The following is a 22,229-nucleotide window of genomic DNA, read 5'->3' on the forward strand; positions in this document are numbered from 1 at the left end:
CACTCAAACTTTAATGACATCACTCTGGGACACTTATAGAGAAGCGTTATTGTGAGATGTGAAGCTCAAAAACTGGCGTCAGTGAAGTCCCTTATTCAGCCTCTGTCTCTTTTAGGTCCCTTCCCTCCACATGTGCCCACTTCCCTCTGATTGGCCAGCTCGGTTTGCAGCCGCGGGGATTTCTGGTCCTTGCGTGGGGTGTCCTACAACTTCTGACCTGACTGATCAGGTAGAACCCGACGTCTCGACGCAGCAGGAAACCACGTCCGGGGTGTTTAAAAAAAAAAAAACGCTCTAATATCCTGTAATATGATTCTACTCTTATGAGCAGCAATGCTAATTTAAAGAGGCATTTAAGTGACTTCACCTTAAGACAACGCAGAGTAGATCTGTAAACTGATCTCTGTATGCTGGAACCACAACCTGGAGTAAACAGCACACTTAAGAATAAAAAAAAAAAAAAGGCCATGAATTCTGAGAAAGAAAAAAAAAAGATTTCAAAGTCTGACAGCTGCAGTTTAAAGTTTGACTAGCTACTCTGTTCGGGGTGAAATACAACAGGAAGGAGCTTGTTTTGAAGCCACGTGGACGCAGGGGATGGCGTCTTGTTTTCAACTTGCCTTCGCTTTAACGTGGAATATCCAGCTCAGATATCCTCGACATTCCTATATTGACTTCTTATCGCTCCAAAATGAGTCGTGAGGATTGGTAGAAACACGATGGGTCTGCTCGTACTCTGATGCTCCTCTGGCACAAGAAACCAAGGGTAGAAAACACTCGAATGCATTAAGAGTCAGATGAGGTTTTGTCGTCGGCTGATTCTGTCAGCAGTTTTGTTATTTACAGGTTAAGTATGTACAGTAGAGAATCTCCCAGAGATGTTAGGTTCTGTAAAGCTGCAGTGGGATACTCCTTTAAGTTCCTCGCGTTAGAAAGTCCTCAGATGAAGAGCCATACGAGTCCCTGTTGAAGCGCGTTAAATGTTTAATCATGTACTTGCTGCTGTATTGCCAGTCTCGACTCTTAACACGCTCTGAGGAGTGTCTCTCTCTCTGAAGCTGTGAATTCTACGTATCGCACAAATTCAAAGTCATTCAATAGCATGGTTTTTAAAAGAAAGCATTTCCAAAAGATTCATGGATGGACATTATGGTTCTTCATCTTGAGGATTACATTTCTCACACAAATCAAGACTTTAAATACACTACATGTTTTTTTCTCTTCTCCATCATAAAGGTATTCTTTGAGAAAGTCGAGTGATAAATGCGCTGTACAACCTTTGTATAACTTCTTTTTTTTTTTCTCCAAAATATAGTTTATCCCAGTGTGTTCTGTTTGTTTTTATCTTACAGAATCCTGTACACTTGGTGTCTGCATTAAGTTTGGGTGATATCCTGATCATTGGACAGAGAAGGAGAAGGAGAAGAAGAATAAGAAGAAGAAGAAGAAGAAGAAGAAGAAGAAGAAGAAGAAGAAGAAGAAGCATGAAAGAAAGAAGAGAAAAGAAAAAGAGAGGAGAGAAGTTGTCCGGGGGCCGTCGGCGCTCTCAGTGAAGACGCTGGACGCCGTACCTCGGCTCTCGTCTGTCCCGCACTTCAATCTAAAGAGGACAAAACAGAAAGTCTTAGTTTGATGATGACGGGATGAAGGTCATGCACATTTACAGCTAAATTCCACCAGATGCATGTTCAGCCAGTCTCCGCTTCGCCATGGCGGTTTTTATTTTAGTCCAATGTTTCCTCTCAGCTCCAGAAAGCTCTGCAGCAGATACGAAAGACTTCACTGAACTGGAGCCGCGTGGAGCTGACACACGACGGACACGTATGTGGTGGAAGTCCCGGGTTATCATCACAGACGATCACTTGATTATTTGTCCGCTGCAGTGGGGGCACCAACATGCTGAATACAGACGTGAGGTCTGTCCACGTGTTTTTAACTTTAACTAAAACACAGATACTGAAGGTTAGGAGTGAACGGGGAAAGACTGCTTTTAGAGTCTCTGCACCGATTATGTAGAACAACATGTTGTGTCTTTTATTGTTTTGCTGTAATCTTGGAAGAGACTTTGGTCTCAGTGGGTTCTCCCTGCTAAAATAAGGGATACAACACATAAATAAATAAAGGGTATCGCAAGCGAGAGGCAGCAAGATGATATTTTAATCTTTACTCCTTTAGGGAGTTGGTAAGGACAATCCAAAGTCCCAACACGCTCCACTTTCTGTATCATGAACCTGATAAATCTCTGAGAGGTGCACTCATCTGAGTTCAGAGGAGGCCGAGGCCGACCCTCTGGCTGCACCTCTGCCTCAAGAGTGAATTAGGATGCAGCTCAGATGTTTGTCTGCTCGTCGGGTTTATATATAGATGTCATCACTTTGAACCCACAAAAAACCTGAGAAATGCCGACATGTTTAGAAGCTGAACAGAGTGTGAGAAATGTTTGAAACCAGTGAGTGTAACTGGGCGTTCATCCATGTTCAGTTTAAAGGACAGATGGAAGAAAAAAAGAAGAAAGAGTGAAAGAGTTAACGAAAGGAGCCGGGGACTTTACTGTGCACATGTTGCTCGGATACAGAACGCACATGAGACGCTTATAAAGAAAAAGGTCGACTCACCCTTGACACAGCAAAATCTGCAAGGACAAAAAAAAAGAACAAGCGTTGGCATTAAAATGGAGGCAGCAGCAAGAAAAGTGCATACATGTGCAGAAACATGATTCTGCTTCTCCTAAAAATGAAGAAGATTAACTAGCTAACATATTTCATTCTCGTCGTTTGTTTCTTTGATTTCCTATTTATAGATTTAGATTGAACGTTTCTACGTTAAAACAATCCAGCTGATGTTTTCCATGTTGAACTGAACGCTGCAAACTTTTCTTTTCTCTTAAATAGTCAGAAAGTGTCGTTCACATGTTTGTTTGTATCTCTACGAGCTAAAGCTACAAAGCTAACAAAGAACAACGTCTCTGAACGACAATAAAGAAAAATAAAAAACAGAGAGAGAGAGAGAGAAACTTCACACAGCCGAGGAGGCGTTGGACACACAACGTGTGTAAAAAATCTCTCGGAGACTGTCAGTGAGGTTAATCAGATGAGAACAGAAAGACACGCCCACGCTCTGGAATATCTCCAGTTACCATGGAAACCATCATGGAGATAGACTGTCGGAGAAGCGAGACATCTTATGTCACTTTTTTCTCTCTCACTCCTCCTCCCTCCTTTACTCCATGGTGCTCTCTGTCTGTCTGTTTATCTCACAGTCTATTATTATCTCATATCATAGATCTCTCTCTCTCTCTCTCTCTCTCCCTCGCTCTGTTTCAGTTTCTCTTTTGTTGACGAACACTTGGTTTAGAAGTCAAATCAAACATATAATCTTCAGTTCTTTTTCTTCTCCTGCCCCTCCACAGCCTTCCTTTTTCCACTCCATTCCTCCTCTTCATCTCTCTCTCTCTCTCTCTCTCTCTCTCTCTCTCTCTCTCTCTCTCTCTCTCTCTCTCTCTCTCTTCATGCAGCTGAAACAATGCAGTTCAAGTGTCCTGATGCAATATCATGCAAAGAGCCAGGAACCCTGGGGAGGACTCTCTCCCACTCCTGAAAACAGCACCCAAAGCAGTTTGGCTGGAGTTACCGAGGTCGGGTTGCACTGTAGTCATTTCTAAACTCGGCACATTTCCTTCGTGTTAGAAGCCGCGCACAGTTAAAGGGTTAAAGCGGTGGTTCTCAACTGGTAAATCCTCAGGACCTCCCACAAACCCATGAGCCCAAATGTATGTTTGTTTTTTAACCAATCAAATGTATGTATGTCTATATGTAACAGAGTTTTTATTGTTATTCCACTTGCTTATATGATTGTTTATTTTTTTGTTATCACTGGCTCAATAGCGCCCTCTCTCAGGTGCAGTATAAATGCACAGCGGTCACCGTTGCGGGTACCATTTTGGAGAGACGTGCCATGGTAAGTGGCTGTGTGCAGCACAATGTAAAAATATTTTGTATTAAGGTCGTTAGCAGCACTTGTGGTTTCTTAAAATTGTAATAAGATGTGTATGTATATATTTTTTTGATTAGATTATTGTTTGTTAAAGGTATTTTCTTTGAGATATCGAGTTGCCATGACAACGAGCTAGCTAACTCGCCTCGTGTTGAATTTGTTTTATAGTGTGCTGTCCGTGTGCGAGCCAAACAAATGAATGACCAGCATTTATTCTGTTCCCGTTCAGACGGACTCGCCCCGATAATAAATTGCCACGTGAAAAGACCAGCAAGCCTCCCGCTCCTTACTCTTTACACAACGCAGAGTCGAGGGGTTTATTGAACCAGCCAGATGAGTGCGGTTACATGTATAATGGAAGAATGTGCTTCTTCTTAAACCAGTAGGTGTCGCACTTGAGCACCAGCATGAAACCAAAACAAAGCGCTGTTTGGCCACGCCTCCGCTGTACTGAATTACCGTTTAAAATGTTGGCGCACGGGAGTAGAACACAAATCTCCTGATGAGGTAAAGTAAAGGATCTAGTTTATGTTATGTTTTTTTTTTAAGCCGATCACAACGTTTTTAAATGTTCCAGAACTGACCTTTGTTGTCTGTCTGCAAGTCATCAAGGTAGAAGTCTGTCTGCCTGTTACCCAGGACGAAGGCCAGAAAGGAGAGGATGAGGGCGTCCAGGATGCCCATGATGGCCAGCATATAGGCCCAGCGGACGGAGCAATCGCCCAGGGAGTATTTCCCCGCCTGCTCCCCGCACATGTCCCGGATCACCTCGGCGTCCCATCCGTCGGGGAAGATCATGCAACCCAGCACCAGGCACACTCCTGCAGGAGGACACAGGGGACGGGTAACAGAGAGGATGAGGATGTGTGGGGTAGAAGAGTAGAAAAACTTAAACTTTTCTGATAAGCGCTGCCCTCTACTGGCTGTAATCAGTATTGCCCTGCTCAGACTGCAGATTCAAGGTGTAATATATACGCCCCCCCCCCCCCCCCCGCACTATGCATATCACAGAGGAGTAAGGGCGGGATGAAGTGATCCCGCCTCTGCGCTGGCTCGGCGGTAGTAACAGAGACGCTACAGGAGCGAGACAGAAGCCAGCGGGGGAGAACAGTGCCGTGTGTGTGTGTGCACGTCTCTGTGTGTGTATGTGGAGCTCCTAGATAGATAGATAGATAGATAGATAGATAGATAGATAGATAGATAGATAGATAGATAGATACTTTATTGATCCCGAGGGAAATTCAGGGCATCCAGTAGCAGTATACAGACAGGCAGGACATAAGACATTGGTTACAATACACACCCGCTGTCCCCCCTCCCCTCTGTATACAATAATCCCCCAAACAAGTGCCGTGTGTTCACACTATGCTCTTTTGAACTTGCATGCAATGTGGATCCCCAGACTGATACACCAGTATAACATCGCTGCCAAAATCCATCTGAATGCATGAAGCTGAAATAAAGGCGGAGCTCCGTTACAACACTATCGTGGATTTTAGCGAAGTTTTCTTCATGTGATGCAAAAAGCGTCATATTGCATCACATGAAGAAAACTTCCAGGCAAAGAAAAACATATTTTTCTCGTCTCAGGCCAAAATGAGGGCTGGACTCACGACCATTCAACACTACTACCATGTTTCTAATGATACACAGCTTCATGTAAATGGGTGAAGTATTCCTTTAAGTTAAAGAGAAGAGGTCCACGTTCCCTCTTACTCGTTACGACATCATCATTAGACATCACCCAAAGTTTCTTCCCTCCACATGTTCCTGACATCGGACACCTCGACGAGCATTTCCCGCTCTGTAAATAATGCAGATTTAAAGGTGCAAGACAAATTCCCCTTGGGGCAATAAAGGTTTTCATGCATGATGAATGCTGTGAAGATCATCATAGCTCTACTGGAACTGGAACTCTTTCAAGTGAAGTGAAAGAAATGCTAAATGTTAAAGGAGCATAGGACTTTTGTGTTGTATGCCAACAGCTCTCCAGGCTTTGAAGGGTTAACAGTAAGACAGCAGAAAGATGGAATAGATGCAGCGTTACATTATTCACCTCTGGAGACAGTTTTCTATGTGATGGAATTTAAAACATATTGATCAAATAAACCTGCATACGCTCACAAACACACAAAAAAAACACGCAGGGCAAAAGCTCGGCAGGGAAATGCACACACGCAATTTCAACACTTCAACAAAAATGGTAATCTATACTTTGCACCTCTGCTCATTCATCAACGTGAGCATGGCCGGGGAGCTGATGGGGCCGTATTCCTGCTCTGTTTGAGCAGCAGTCTGTCCCGGTCTCAGCCGAGCAGTGGGAACATACATGGCAGACATCACGCCGAATCTTCATTTCAGACCCGACGTGACTTTTCCACAGGCAAACAGCGAGTGTGATACACATGAAGAGTCAGACACACATGCCCGAGTTGTAGATTGTTACGCTTCAGTCTGATAAATGTTGAAAAGATTATTGTCTGGATCTCGGGATGTGTGTGTAAATGTGAACCAAACATTCTTCAATGGACGAACAAAGTAACACCAGATAATGACGTTTCAGTACATCCTGCTGAATTGCTGTCGAACGTTCAAGGCTACATTTTTCTGTTAGAATCAAAGCCTTGAAGGTCAACAACAAGTTCAGACACAGTTCGGCTGGATACATTTCCCCAGAGCCTTTCACTCCACCACATTTAAAAAAAAAAAAATATCCTTTAGCTAATGCACCCACTGAAGTCCGACTGAAAGCACATACGACCTCAGAAACATGATCTTCGGCCTCTGCGTGGTAAACGCTACGTCTGATTGATTGGTTGAAGCTGAGCCTGCAGAAACAGTGGAGGCAACATTTTCAAACTCGCCCTGCATAGCAGAGAATCACAGGCGTTATCTTGTCTGACATAAAACGCTCGCTGGCCTGCAAACCAATGCTTGCAGCTCACTGTATTGATCGTGATTGTTCGCCTGGCAGCTCATTTAGCGAAGGCTGAGATTTGAGCGGTTGGCTCATGCAGCACCTTCCTGTATATATATATATATATATATATATCCTTTTGACCACAGTCTCTTTAAACTTTTGATCTGAGAGAACAGTGATCTGCTGAATTCATGCACCACACACTGACAAAGTTTGTTCAGTCGAGTCAAAGTTTACTCTTGTAAATGTTTCAGGAAATGACTCCACACGATCAGACTCCTCAGACTCACGTTGATGAACGTTTATACATCAGATGAAAACTGCAGGAGACATGATTCAACATCTCACTTGTGGTTCAGTGTCAGATACTTCCAAAGGCTCTGCATATATTCAAATAGATATGATCATTATCAGGGTCCTGCCACATTGACCCACCTAGAATAATCTGTGACAACAAGTTCTCCCAAACATCCTGCAGATATCAGAGCTGCTGAGTCTCTCCCAGCGGTCTCTAGACCAAGCTGAACTGGATCAGGTCTGACTGACATCAGCAACAGTGACATCACACATTGATTAAGTAATTACAGAACTACTCTAAGTGTTTTTACACTGCAGGTCCCACACTGACGCTGTTTAAAGACTCCATCAGAAGTAACTGATCCCATTCACACACTGCTGACAAAGCAGCGGGAGCAATTTGTGTTTAAGTGTCTCGCACGAGGGAGCATCGGAAATGTGGCTACAGGAGCTGGAGATCGAACCCCCGATCTTCCAGTTGAGATACGACCGACTCTCCCGACTGAACCACAGCTGCTGATTATTCATTCAAATGATTTCACTTTTTCTGGAGAGCTGACTGTCCAGAAATGTGATGGAAATACGGACGCTAAGAGATGCGAATCTAACACGGGATGTGTTCAGGTGTCTTCTTCTCTGAAATGAAAACCTGCAAACTGTGCAAGAACAACAACCTCGCATCGACTGTGAACACGAATCAATTAAACAAAAGGCACATGACTGTGGGAGGACATCTCGCTCGGAGGGTCTGAATTGATCAATCAAATTGTATTAAAGTGACGCCCATTAGTCATTTGGTTGAACCCCCGTCACATTAGCGAGTCCCTCTGAGGAGCCCGTGTTTCACCCGTCAGCCATCCATCAGGAGAAAACAGTGGGTGGTGAAGTCAAGGCAACATATGAGGGAGGATATCAGATTAGTCACCGCCTCTCAGTGTAACGCTGAACACCGGTGCACATGTGAGGAGGCTTATTTCACCATTTTAAAATGTGACACCCCCCCCCCCCCCCCCCCCCCCCCCCCCCCCTTCTGACAAAATGATTGCAGGTGTAATGAGAGAGCGTAATGAGGGAGACTTTAATGACGATCACACGGTAACTAATGAGAGAATAGGAGCGCATTGGAAGTCACCGTCAGGGGAAATCACCGCGTTATTAGCTTCTTTTATGACCTGTTGGAGATATTAACACAGATGAGAGATGATAAAATCATTAAGTGAGTAAGGAGCGTCAGGTAACATGCTTTATGGGACTTTGATGGATGTTTCCCCCCGGCAGAAAGATGCTTATTTGGTTTGTGCCTTTTGAAAATGTTGAAGCAAAGAATCCTCAAAGCATTTTCTGTGGTCGCAAATATTATCCATTTTTTACGTTTTCTGTTTTCTTTTTTATCATATTCCTTTTATGAAATGAGCATTAAGGATCCCATTCTCGAAACCACATCATGTGATCTCGAATCTCGTAGATTGCCTTTGTGGTTTGGTCGGATTTATGGGCTAAAAAATGGGTGAGAAAGTTGAAAAGATGGCGTTGAGTCTGGTGGCAACCCCCCCCCCCCCCCCCCCCCCCCCGTGAAAACGAACTGTGTGATGACCGTAGTCAAGACGACGGCGAAACTGACCTGAGGATAAGAACATGTTTTATCGATGAGCTAATGTTTCCAAGTGTAATTGATCATTTAATAATTTATCACAGCAACAGGACGACGGCGTTCATGCCTCCTTATTTTCACGATTCAACAGATTTTACTTGATGTAAAAAGGGCAGAGTGGTCCGCACAGTGGGTTGATCCCTGAGCATTTAAAAAACATAACTTTGTAAAAGCACGTGTAGCATGAAGCGTTCCCTTTGTGTGCTGCAGCGTGACAGTAATGGCCGTCGGACCTGATCTCTCTGTGCCCTCTCCTCCTTCTCCTCCTTCTCCTCCTTCTCCTCCATCCCTCAGCTCGAGCGTTTAAGTGGACACCAGAGGGCTAAAAATAGCCCCCCCCCCCACCTTCCCACAACCCAAGGAAAGCCCTTTGAAGTTGTTGGGGGTGTTTCCTCTCCCATCCTCCCCTCCTCGCTCTCGAGACACGGAGTTCTGCTCATGGAGGGGAGGAACTTCAAAGGCGGCGAGCAGAAGGATGGAGGGAGGGAGGGAGCGAGGGGAGAGAGCTCAAGAATGAAAGAGACAAAAAAAATAAAAAAACAAGAAGGAGAAAGGCTGCTGCTGCTCCGCCGTGCCGTCTCTCTCATCTCAGTTCATCACTTTTTGTCTTTTTTTTTTTTACTTTCACAGCCAATCAGCTGTTTGAAAATCACAGATCAAACCCATGAAAACACTCGGTCACATGCTGCCAGGTTTGTCTTCCAACTAGTTCAAAAATAATGAGAACCAATCTATTTATAGCACCCAGAAGATATTTTTAGACGCATTACATAACAATTTTGTCCGTTTCTTTTTTTCTCAACACGTCCACACAGATCCTCTTTTTCATTCTAGACAAACATCCAAAAACGATTACATAAGAGCTCCATAAATACCACCAGTGAGCTATATATAGTGTGTGTGTGTGTGTGTGTGTGTGTGTGTGTGTGTGTGTTTTTGATGGGAGCAGCTCAGGGCTCCTCTGTTCCTCCTGAGCAGCTGTCATGATGCCATCCAGCACAGAGTCATGTGACTGAGCTTCTTAATGACTTGTTGGGAGCGTGCAGCCGACGTGAGTATAAAACACATTCAAACTCTGATTCTAAGATAGATCGAAAACCACTTTATATCATCATCATCGATACGATTCTGCTTCCTTTTCAGGCTGCCTTTGCTAAATCTACCGGAGCACATTTACAGCGCGCTGGCTCTGCCTTTGGCGAGCGTCTGGGTTCATCGTTTCTCCCGACACTCGGACGGGTAAACTTGCAGAACGTAAAAGGATGAATCACCAACCTCGTGATTGAGAGACGACCCGCTCTACTGCTGAGCCGGGCCGGCGCTGGCCTAGAGGTTAGCTTACGCGGGCCACACAGTACAGACGGGTTTAAAGGCGACCTGCAGCTCCTTTCCTGCACGCCACTCCCCTCTCTCTCTCAACTCCCCTGTCCCCGAGGCTGAAAATCACTGTTCTTGTTTTGTGGATTTCAGGGATGTACCATCATATCATTTTCATTAATAAGCACTGTACAGCGTCTTCTCCTCCTACAGCATGTGTAGTGAAGTTTGTGACGTCCTGACGCTGACCTTCCCCTGTAAGCAGACTCGAGCATTCTGAAGTCCAGCGGAGGGCGTGAAGGTGTGAACACGACTGCATTAAGAGATCACTCTGTCAAGTCTATAATTTAATAAAGCTGTCTGAGCTCTGCCCTCCCCTCTGCTACAGTGTCTAGACCTTGGCCTGCCGCCCTCCATCTATCTAATGGACAGCGTTCTCGCTGATGTACAGCGCTTTTATTGGACTTCAGATCACGCCGGCTGTGTGTGTGTGCGTGCATTTGAAGAGTGTGTACTCTGCTGACGGGGCATTTTCCAGACGGGGTTCACTGGCACACTTGGCAGGCAGCTTTTCCTCATTTCCCCCTTCCATCTGTAAATTCACCCTCTGTATGTCTGCACTGTTCATAAACGCCACGCTCTTATCACACGTGGTTAAGGTAAAACGAGCGCTGTGACACGTCTGAAGAATGTAAGATGTGCTAAAACTTGTTCTCCCATCTAAACTTTATTCTCATCCTCCATCTTTTCCTTACTCATCGCTGCGTCCTTCACTGGCTGCCGAGTAAGTAACTGGCACGAGTCCTGAATCCGCAGCGAGGACTGGCAGGCGAACAGAGGCTTGCACATAACCAAATAATGTGTCATCACACGAAGCCCAGCATCCTTTCTCTTTGAGCCAACAGAAACTCTCTGAGCCGTCTTGTTTGAAATTAAAGGGAGAGAATCTCTATAAAGCAGCACTGATAGAGAAACTGCACTTCACTAAAGCTTAAAGGAAGAATGTGCAACAATAATAATGCAGAAAAAATCCAGTGTGTCCGGTGTGAATGTGTGTGTGAGTCCTGACTGTCTCCAGTGAGGGAGAAGCTGGAGTCCTGCTGGCTGTGTTGTTGTCAGAGCTGTGTTTACACGGACGGGACGGCTGGCTCCTCCCCTTCAGTATAAAAGCTGTTTTAGTCAAGAAGAAGAAGAAGAAGAAGATGTCCTTTTAGAGCAGGGGTGTCCAAAGTGCAGCCCGGGGGCCATTTGTGGCCCTTGAATGGATTTTTTGTGGCCCTTGACTTCAATCGAAGAATTACAAGATTTTGGCCCCAGGCCTCATCAGATGGCATATTTCATTCTTTTTTTTCTTTTTCATGTTAGCGAGGGAGACCTATAAAAGCCTGACTATTCTTTCCAAAAAATGAGAACACAACAGTTTCCCACTGCAATTAGTTATTGTGTGTTTACATTATTTTTTGAAGAGGTCAAAATACAAAAAGTTCCTTCCAATATTTAAAAAAAACAAACAAACAAACCCTGTGGCCCGTGAGCGATTCCAACGCAACAATTTTGGCCCGCAAGAAAAAAAAGTTTGGACACAAAAGTTTGGAGAGATCACGCTCATTCTGGGTCAGTGTGAAGCTACGTGTTAGCATGCTAACAGAACAATGCAGGACACAGCTGACTGCACCTCGAGACGAGGACAATTTTATCCGCCTTTTGTGCTTAACGGTGTTTAATTGTTATTGTGCGTTCTGACTCATGACTTCCTCGTGCGAACGTGAGTGGGGAGGGGTTGGAGGTGTGTCTCTGGAGGAGGGCGGAGGCTTCAGAATAGCGGAGGTGTCGCCATTGTCGCGGTTTCTTTTGGTTTGATTCTGGAGCTCAAAGTCGCACGTTCTGCCTTTAACGCGAGTCGTACTGATGATTTATCAACTCCTCATCACTGATTTGAAATGTATGATTCAAGGATGATTCAGTGAGTTCAGGAAACTATTAAGCTCACATATAAATCTTCACATGAATGTCACAGGTTTGAAAAAAACAGAGGGGATCGTTGTTTAAAGAGTCGAACTGGACAAAAGAATGAAACACTGAATGAGCAGCTCGTACATGCACGATCTATAACGAGGAGGAAGTCCTCTCTCAAAGCCAAATATAACGTCTGATTCACAGAAAGAAGATAAAGATCCTCATGGTAACTATTGTGTTCTTTGAGATTACTCATCCAAGAGGAACGAGCAGGATGAAAAGCGCTGGAATCTCCATGTTTTCCCTCTTACGTGTACATCTTACCAACAAGCTGCAGGCTGGGGCTTCCTCCCCCTTTCTACTGCTTTATTTTTTTTTGCACTACACACACACACACACATACACACATACACACACACACACACACACACACACACACAGAACGAGCAGAGTGACAATGCTGAGAAGGGTCAAAGGAATCCATTATTCAGCTGTCAGGATATTTTTAGAAACAGCCCGGTGACTTTGGAATTATTTATTAAGCGCCTGATAATTAAAACATGTACGTTTGGTCCGGAAACGCCGGCCAGAAATCTTAGTGAGGGGAGAGAGAGAGAGAGAGAGAGAGAGAGAGAGAGAGAGAGAGAGAGAGAGAGAGAGAGAGAGAGAGAGATGGAGGCAGGGATATCCCCCAGGGAAACTCTCTCTCTCCCCCGCTCTCTCTCTCTCTCTCTCTCTCTCCCTCTCTCCCTCTGTGTACTTCTATATTTAACACGACCACTGCAGCATCTTTTTATCACACGTGAAGGTGGGCACATTCATCTACATATGTGCACTATCTGTGCGTCACCACAGATATGAATCTACACATGCATGACGCACACACACACACACACACACACACACACACACACACACTGTACACGTTTACTCGTGCAGCAGTGAAATAATCAAGAAGTAAAAACAGCAGAAGAGAGGCAGAAAACACTCATTAATGATTCAACCCTCACACCATCATATGCACAGTTAACCGCTGTTATACACGCTCACGTGAACAGACGCATGCGAGGCCACGCACACACTCGTACATGCACACAGAGGAGGAGGAGCATGGAGGAGGAGCGCACAGATTCATTCACTTCATGTGTTTCGCATTCATTCTGTTTCTCACACACACACACACACACACACACTCCCTCTTTCAGCGCCTCACTCACTTCCATGTTGCGGTGAGACACGATTCACATCAAATCAGCCACTGATGCAAAAACTAGATATTTACTGTATGTACATTTACAGATGAGTGGAGGAGGAAAATAAAGGCACACACATGTAACTTGGGTTATTTCTGTAAAAGGTTAAGACACAAAAGACACGTGTATCTATAAAACAGGAAGAAAAACGTAAAAACCTCGACTCAGGTTGTTCTAAATGTGCTAAATAAATCAGCTTTGAACAACTCAGCCAACATTAAATCAAACCTATGGAGGCAGGTCGCACTGACTTGGGAAGTTTGCGTGCACACACATGAATAAAGACTTCTGTCTGCACTAACACATGGACGTTAAGTAACACAAGTTAAAGGCAGCATCAGCATCTGCTCAGCTTCACTCTTCAAGGACTCAATGTGTCACCAAAGTCACAATTTAAAAAACATTAAACAAACGTCTGCACACTGAAAACTGTGAGCTTCCTGTTTCATCACAGCCTGAAGAGTGGACTTCAACCACAAGTCCCACCGCTGGCAGGGCAAATAGCCAGAGGTAACAGTAAAGGACGTTTGGGTTTGCACCTGGAGTGGCCAATAAGATTTCAAAGATGAGCGAAATGATTGAGGTGAAACACAGGGCTGATATTACAAAGGAAACCATAACCAAACAGAGCTCAATATACTGGAGGGATGTGAAGACAGAGCTGCTCCGAGGTCAACTCGTCTGGCTGAGTTAGCTAATAGTGGAACATATGGATGTGAATATTGATGAAAATGTGCTCCACGTAGAGGAGTGTGTGCAAGCAGTCCTGAGTCTCTCCCTTGTTTTGTCTTTGATACACTGTTCAGCCTCGGCTGCTGCAGCAGGATGTGCATTATTTTTAGGAAACACCCACACCGGGAGCGTGCATGCCCTGTGTTACTCACCGCCACACAGGGACGCTGGAGGGTTACTGAACGGGCACACAGGGACGCTGGAGGGTTACTGAACGGGGCTGTCGGCATGCTTGCTCTCCATCATGTGTTTTTTAGCACGCAGGAAAGTAGCGGACAGCATCCTTTGAATTCTCAGGACCTCTTCAGGAGGTTCTGGCTGCTGGGTACTCGGCACCCTCAGCCTGGAAACTGAAGGAGCTGGTGTCCTTGAATGTTTGTAAATCTAAACTGAAAGACATGGAGGCAGAGTCGACAGGAAGTCAATGCTTGTAGCTTGACTGCTTGAACTACTGACTCTCAGATTTGACTCATACTGTAGATGCTTCTCTATTTTCATACAACATGTTATGTTTCGTCTCTTTGTGACTTTGTGTTTTTGCTGCAGGTCTCCTTTGAAAAGCAGGTTCCTCATCTCAATGGGACCCACCGGGTTAAATAAATACAAAATATAAATCCACCCATCCCTTGCCTATAACGCTTTTCCCTGTCGGGGTCGTGGAGGGCTGGAGCCAATCCCAGCTGTCAATAGGCGAGAGGCGGGGTCTCATATCAGTTTGAAACAAGGAGGACGGAGCAAACCACAAATCTTCAATCATAATCAAAACTCTGTGAAGCATCTTGGTTTTCAACGTTAACAACAGTGAGGCTGGACTGAGAGTATTTACACCTCTCATTCAAATACAACGACACAGCTCAATGACGTCCAGGGAGCGCTTCAGGCAGCGCTCATAGATCCAGGTTCTGTTCGCTTGCATCACGACAGGTGTGTGACTTGCATGAGATTAAATTGTAATGAAGTGTTGGTTGTATTTAAACCTCTGTGTCCTGTGTATGAACGTGTTACTACGGAGTTTGGGGCTTGGAAAGAAGCTATCAGTTCGGTCCATTTACCACTCACACACACGCGCGCACACACTCACACACGCGCGTACACACTCAGTGAGACGGAGCGGTCGCTGACAGGTCGTCTCTCCCAGGACAGCTCCTCTCCTGAGCCACGGCCCATGTCCTGCTTAGTTCTGTTTAATATTGCAACAGACAGCGAAAGACTTGAAGCAGGGATGGAGACATGAGCTGATGTCGGAGCGGAGGGGAAAGAGGAGTCATCAAGCTGCAATGGCATTCCTGATAATGTCTGTGGTGCCTACACTTTGCTGCAGGGGTGGAACAAAATGAGGTGAGCTGGAGAGAGATAGCAGAGGAGAAATGGCAGTCATCTCAGGTTGGGGAAAAAAAAAAAATCAAACCTTGGCTGAATTTCCTCAGAGCTCGTAGCAATAATTTCATTTCTGGAAAAAGGGGAATTAAAACTGAAACACTATTGGTTTTCCCAGGAGGGCTTTTTCCTGAATAATCTGAAGGTGCGAGCAGCGTGCTCCTCACAGACCTCGGGTGCTTTTAGGGAAACTCGCCCTCCTGCTTCGTGTAGTTTCTAACTGTAAAATGACCCCATTATTCACTGAGGTGTGATGTAACTGGAGGATTACAGGAAGAAAGCTCCTTATTAGCATGCAGCTGTTGCCCAAACTTATCCTACTTTCAGTCACGTTTGGTTTGTTTCTTACCCCACTGACCTCATTAGCGTTTTCAGCCTTTCAAATTACGTATTAACATTCACCGCAACGTTTTAGTTCAATGCTGGGTCGGCATTGCAAAGTGCTCCTTCAGCGAGGTCTATCATCCCTGAGAGAAACATTGTGGATCACTGATGTTTTTACGCTGATTATTATCCGTGTTTGAGGTCTGAGAAAGCAAGAAAACACCGTCCAAAACCTCCCAGCGTCTTCTCTTTTCCAACTCAGCGTGATCTATGCGCCCCAATGTTGGACTAGAAATGAAGAGAGGCAACTTTGGGAGGAGAGAGAGCAAAGGGCAGAGGTCGAATTCGAGCCAAGCGGTAATGTGTAATGTGTAAAATCCAGCAGTCCGTCAACTGTCCGTTTAAGGCTGCAGCTCGAGGAACACCTGAAGTCACAAACGAACCACAACCACAAAAAAGACGTTTTTCACTGATTATTATGTTTGTAGCCTGGTGCAAAAAAAACAAAAGAAAAAAAAGGTCTGATTAGATTTTATTAACGATACGTGTTCTCCATAGTCAGGCGTGTAGCTGACATGATTGACAGGTGGACGCGGTGTCGTGGTTTGTCAGGAAGCTGAAAACCCGCCTCAGCTCTCAGCCTGTCGTTAGCTTGACTGAAAGCTAATCTGAGACAGCATTTCCAACATGGCGGCTGCTGCTGATGAGACTCCAGCGCCCCCTGCAGGAACACACAGCTGACGTCACTCAGGCTTCATCCATTAACATTTACAGTCCATGACCGCTGTGGCGAGAATTACAGGCTCTGCACGCAAAATAACTGTGATGTCATCCTACACCCCGATCCAGGTAACTCGATGATTTCTTCTTCTGTTCCTCTGCAGTCAGCGGTCAAACTAACTTCTGTCCAAGGTTGGCTCCAGTTTGAAACCTAAAGTCAGGTGCACTTCTTTTTTTAAATGAATGTAACTCACATCTGTCAGTTTACCTTCTTCACTCACCCTGACTGTTTCTCTACAGTAACAATAACTGGCCTGAGATGTCGCTGCTCCCTCACTGACACATTTGGCCGGACTCTCGGCCCCCAGCCGTTCAAATTGGCGCTTACTGTATTTGCTGTGGTACACTAACTGTCACTGTGCAGTGCCAAGAGAGCTCCGCCCCGCAGTGCAGAGTGGATGATTAAATGATCATCTCCAAGGTGTTGAAGAGCATTAGGCCGTCCGCCAAGCCTATTAGACAGCGAAGCCCCTCCGCCGCGCTGCACATCTGCAGGAAGGACAGCGAAACCTTGTCAAGTTTCACAAACTCTGGCAAGTGTTTGGAAATGAGAGGATATGAATCCACACCGAGGGAGGACATTAGACGACTACTTCCTGCAGCAAACCAATATTCAAAGTACAGACTAATGAAACCTGAGGCTGGATATGAGAGCTCGACTCAGCCATGAAGACTTTGCCCAGTTGTTTGTGTTTTCACATTCGGCATTACAGTCAACAGCATCTTAGTTTGTGGAGCCAGTGACCAAATGTCAACGCTTTTTGTTACGCCTCCTTTTTGATATGTTGCCATGGAGCTGGTTTACCCAACAACAGGAAGTCACACCTTAAAGCATCGAACTCAAAACGGGACGATAGGACTGAAATGTATTGAACAAGACTTGAAAACTAGCAATCGTGACTCGTTTGTAAATTTCACTTAAAGGAGGAGTGGACTCATTCTCTGATACGCTTACATGAATTAAAGGATTTCTCCAACTAGTGAGGTTTCTTTATCTGAGAGTTCATTTCACGAGGAATACTTCACTGCAGCAGGATCTCCGTCCTGTAATGGAGACTTTTCAGATTGCAGCACTCGAACTTTAACTGAAGTGAAAGATGAGAAACTTCTTCCTCCTCTGTTTTTTTTTTTTTTTACCACTTGATTAATGGCTCGTGCAGAGACCCAGGTTGAGTTCCTGTTTAGTCATGAAGATTTCTAAAAATCTGTACCTCTGCTATTCTGTCCTATTCGTGCTGATTGTAGCGCAGCAAACCTTTTCCAACACAGTCGGCAGAACAGAGGACGGAGTGGGCAGATGAGGATGAAGGAAAGAACAATACAGAAGGGAAATAAAGTGCTGATCTCTCTCTCAGAAGGATGCATGAACTTTAAATCTGCCTCACAACTTTCTCTCTCTCTCTCTCTCTCTCTCTCTCTCTCTCTCTCTCTCTCTCTCTCTCTCTCTCGCTCTCTCTCTCTCTCTCACACACACACACACACACTCTCTCTCTCTCTCTCTCTCTCTCTCTCTCTCTCTCTCTCTCTCTCTCTCTCTCTCTCTCTCTCTCTCTCAGGATCCTGACTGTTTCTGTACAAAAAAAAAACAAAAAAACAACAACTCCCACGCTATTCTTGCCTGGCCTATTTATCACATCGATCAGCTTATGAAGAAGTGGGATGTACACAGGAGGCTCGCTCGTAATGTGAGTAAGAGAGAGAGATCAGGATTTCGTTGTATCTTCTGAGAGAAGCGTTTTTTTTAAAGGTGAAGTTTTGCTGACATGGTCGTTTTATTCACTCGGCCCTCCGGCCGTAGATCAACGTAGGATTTTTCCCTCGTTTCTCCATCGAGAAGCTAAACTGTAAACTGAGATAACTCAGACTGGTAGCATCATTATGCTTCTGTTTGAGTTTTAATCAGTCAATATACTCCTCGGACTCTTCACCCTGAGTGTGCAGAGTTGAAGTGGTCGGTCTCTTTGTGGACTTGCAGACTGATTTCCATTAATCTGCCTTTAATTCCACATGACATCCATCATTGAACTCTTTTTATCACAAAAATATCATCAAGTCTTTGATTTCAGCGGAAAAAACCTCAATATTTGTGTCACTTTCTCAAATAATTCTAACAGCATTTTTTCAAAGCTTTTTTGCTGACTGTTCATTTCAAATAAGTTCTCTGTTATTAAAAAGGAGTCGACTAATCTTTCAGCGAGCGCAGCGATTTCAGGCCAGATTTTGGGCCTGGTTTGCACCCTTCAAAAAATCAAGGAGGAGGGAATCCTTTAACCTCCCTGCTATTTGGTGCATTAAATGAGTTCACACACACACACACACACACACACACACACACACACACACACACACAAAAACAGCAACAGTCTAAAATAGTTCAAGCCCTGGCACTTGCTCAGAAACCATTTGTTAAAGCAGGTCTCAAATAGTTCAGCTGTCCCTGGAGTAAGCACGATTCCAGTTTGTCCTGGATGTGTTGGGGGAGCCACCATTTAATCTCCCCCCCCCCCCCCCCCCCCCCCCCCCCCAAACACACACTTACAAACTGTGACTACCTACAGCAGCAAGAGACAAACAACAACATCCTGCAAACAGTAATCCAATCGACCTGGAATCCTCCCTGATGTGAGCCTCAGTCACACCACAGCTCTCTGCATCGTAGTCCATACGATGAGCTGAAACGGATGAATGAAGTGATATTTGCATTTCATCAGCATAACGCTGTGATCCTGCTGCTGCTCTCCTTACAGATGCTCCGGTGTAGCCTCAGAATATCAATGATAGCAGGGGAGCTCCGGCCTCTTATTGCTTTCTGTCAGCGTGAATAATCAGCACAATGTGTTCCTACTGTCTCCGACCTGTTTGTTTGCAGGGACGGACAATCTGTACAGCACTCCTCCTCCTCCTCCTCCTCCTCTTCCTCAGTAACTGCAACATGACATGGCCATGTCGTTTTTCTATGTTGATTTCAGTGAAGAAACAGACAATGACAAAACGCTGCACAAACACCTGTCACCTCATTTCTACCCGGGGTAGGAGTCACATGCTACTCCTGTGATGTTTCTATAGGAACGTGAGCCAGACGGGGATATTCAATAAACTGACCTCGGAGTCCATGATGAGGTGATAGCCCACCAATAGCCTTTGTCAGGGGGATTTCTATTTTTCAGCTTCATGCATACAGCACAGCAGGGTTTTTTGTTTTCAAACATCTAAACAATTCTGTTTGATTAATTTTCCAACCATATATGTAATGTAATAAAATGTAGGCTGACTTCACTGGCAGGGACAAAAGCATCTTTCTGAAAGGTGTCACTACATCAGTGGTTGTAGATTTGGCTGCATCCAAAGACAGATGCATTTAAAAAAAAAAAAAATGAAAACACAACCTGCTGCTGCTCAGTTTAGTTTTTGTTCCTGTGTGTGTTTTGCCTATGAGTGTTTGCATCTATGAAAAAAAGAGAAAGCTGTAATCCACGCTCAGTGATTAAAAGAGTGCCTACCGCACAGCAGCTGCATCCAGGCGCAGGTCTTGTAAACGGTGGAGGTGTTGCAGAAGAAGAAGAGCGCCATGCAGGCGATGCAGCTGAGGGTCAGCACCATGGACAGCAGCACGAACACTGAGGCCGCCTTGAAGGCTCCGGACGGGATGGAGCTGAAGTCGGAGAAGCTACCCACGCAGGTGAGCTCCCGGTTGGGCGACGGCCCGGTGCCCACGCAGTAGTGGAAGAGGCCGAAGTAGCCGGCCTGCGGCGTGTTGACGCTGTCGCCGATCCAGTAGGGCTGGATGAACACCACCACGTTGACGATGGCGAAGCAGATGGTGAAGATGGCCCACAGCACCCCGATGGCTCGGGAGTTGCGCATGTAATTGTCATGGTAGATCTTGGAGGCTTCTTGGGAAGGCAACATGTTTGGTGTTCTTTTTTTATCCCTGTTTCTCTCTTTCCACCCCCGGACTTTTCCCTTTTTTCCTTTTTTTAGATCTTTACAAGAAAAGAAAATCTATGAAAACACACACAAACCCTCACTGTTTTTCGTTTTCTTCGTCAAAGCTCCTTTTTGTCAGCTTTGGCTGTTTCTTATTAAAAGCTAATAAAAGGGCCCACATAACCACTGGGTAAAAAAAATGCAACCTGCAAATATATATGTGGTGTTACAAGACTACACGTTGTAAAAATGAATGAGAAAAAAATGCTACATTGAAGCAAATACAAAAAAAATCATAACCTACCTATACCACTAATGAATTATTTACCAAGACCAGTGATTCAACATTGCTGTCTAAGGCTCGTTTCCTTGGGGCTACACCATGAATGATGTGGGGGGAAAAATCCATCAAAATAGGGGTTTCTTTATTTCACAGTGGAGGTGGGTTAAAGCTGTTTTTCATCCTCGTCCATCAGTCCACAGCCTTCCTTCAGGATGTCCTTTATCAGCATCCGTGAGGTGAGATGCGTCTTGTTGCCTGTAGCGCCAGCGGTGGACCCCGTTTTTACCTTCCGAGGCATCCGTGGGGTGCTCCCCTTCTCCCCCTCTGCTCTTTTTCAGAGTCCACGCAGCATGTGGGGAGCAAAATGAATGAAGAAAAAAAGGAAAAAAAAACCGAGGATGATGTCTGAACACGAACCCCTCTGTCAAATCTCAACAGTCCTCTCTCGTAAATCCGACATCCTCCACCGCCTCGCCTCCATTATCATCACGCTTTTTTGTCGTAGCCTTTATCCACTGTGTCTCCCTTTCTCTCTCCCCTCTCTCTCTCTCTCTCTCTCTCTCTCTCTCTCGTTCTCCTTCCTCCACCCCCCGTTTCTCTGCGCGCGCCCCCCGGAAGATGCTGATGTTGTACTGATGACAGCGATGGAGCGCGTTCACGTATGCGCGGGCACAGCAGATGCAGGAGTAGGAAATTTGCCTAAACGCGCGTCCACGCTTCTGTTCACCTTGATTTAAAAAAATCAGACCAACGACGCTCCCCTCACGTTTGGATAAAATGACACGCGCGTTTTCACTGAAATAAGCGCGTGACACAGACACACCGTTTGATCCATGTTTAACCCGATGCTAAAGGAGGTGATAAAGTTCAAGCTGATCTTTAGATTCTCCAGTCTTATTTTGAAAACCAGCTAACTTACAGTGATTTGTTCAATCAGCTTAGAAGAACATGTTAAAACATATCCATAAGTTTTAATTTTCAAGAGAATACAACTTTATTTGAGGGTTTTTTTTGGTATTTTTTTTTTTTGATATATCAGAGTAATGCAAAGCAAAAGAAAAGAAGGTAAAGGAAAAATAAATAAAGGTAATATGGGCCATACATAGTGAAAAAAGACAAATTAAAGTTGGGTTATATTCAGTTTAGTCCATTTCTTTTAAACTTTTATATGTTGGTCAAATTTCAACCATGATGAGAAGGTCAGTTTCTCCATGCAGAGAATGTGTTGACTATAACCAGTCATCCTTTGATGGCGGGTTTACCTGCAGTCAGCTCCATGAGTCGCCTCCAGAAGGAAGCTGAAAAAAAGAAGCCGACCCCAGTGCAAAAAACGCTGCAGTTCCATAAGTGTCCACCTGAGGCGGGATCCAAAATCCCACACACAACCAATGTGAAAAGGTCAGCAGCAGGAGTGAACAT

General features: G+C 45.0%; 1 protein-coding gene across 1 annotated transcript; it reads right to left on the bottom strand.

The window, feature by feature from the left end:
- Positions 1-288: 288 nt before the first annotated feature.
- LOC306833734 (LHFPL tetraspan subfamily member 4 protein-like) lies at positions 289-21,374 on the bottom strand. The gene is made up of 4 exons (XM_079359224.1): positions 20,101-21,374; positions 4,578-4,814; positions 2,616-2,632; positions 289-1,600 (listed from the first exon to the last, which is right to left on the bottom strand). The coding sequence occupies exons 1-4, from the start codon at positions 20,507-20,509 to the stop codon at positions 1,547-1,549; spliced, it is 717 nt and encodes a 238-aa protein (XP_079215350.1). The 5' UTR covers positions 20,510-21,374; the 3' UTR covers positions 289-1,546.
- Positions 21,375-22,229: the final 855 nt, after the last annotated feature.

This window comes from Symphodus melops (genome assembly GCF_947650265.1).
Source record: "Symphodus melops genome assembly, chromosome: 13".
NCBI classification, from domain to species: Eukaryota; Metazoa; Chordata; class Actinopteri; order Labriformes; family Labridae; genus Symphodus; species Symphodus melops.

What these genes read in the sequence shown, in the direction of transcription:
- LOC306833734 (XM_079359224.1), bottom strand. Translation starts at nt 20,509, where the DNA reads ATGTTGCCTTCCCAAGAAGCCTCCAAGATCTACCATGACAATTACATG. An exon ending in CTGGATGCAGCTGCTGTGCG is followed by an intron (nt 4,815 to 20,100) that starts GTAGGCACTCTT and finishes GTCCTCCTGCAG; the next exon opens with GAGTGTGCCTGGTGCTGGGT.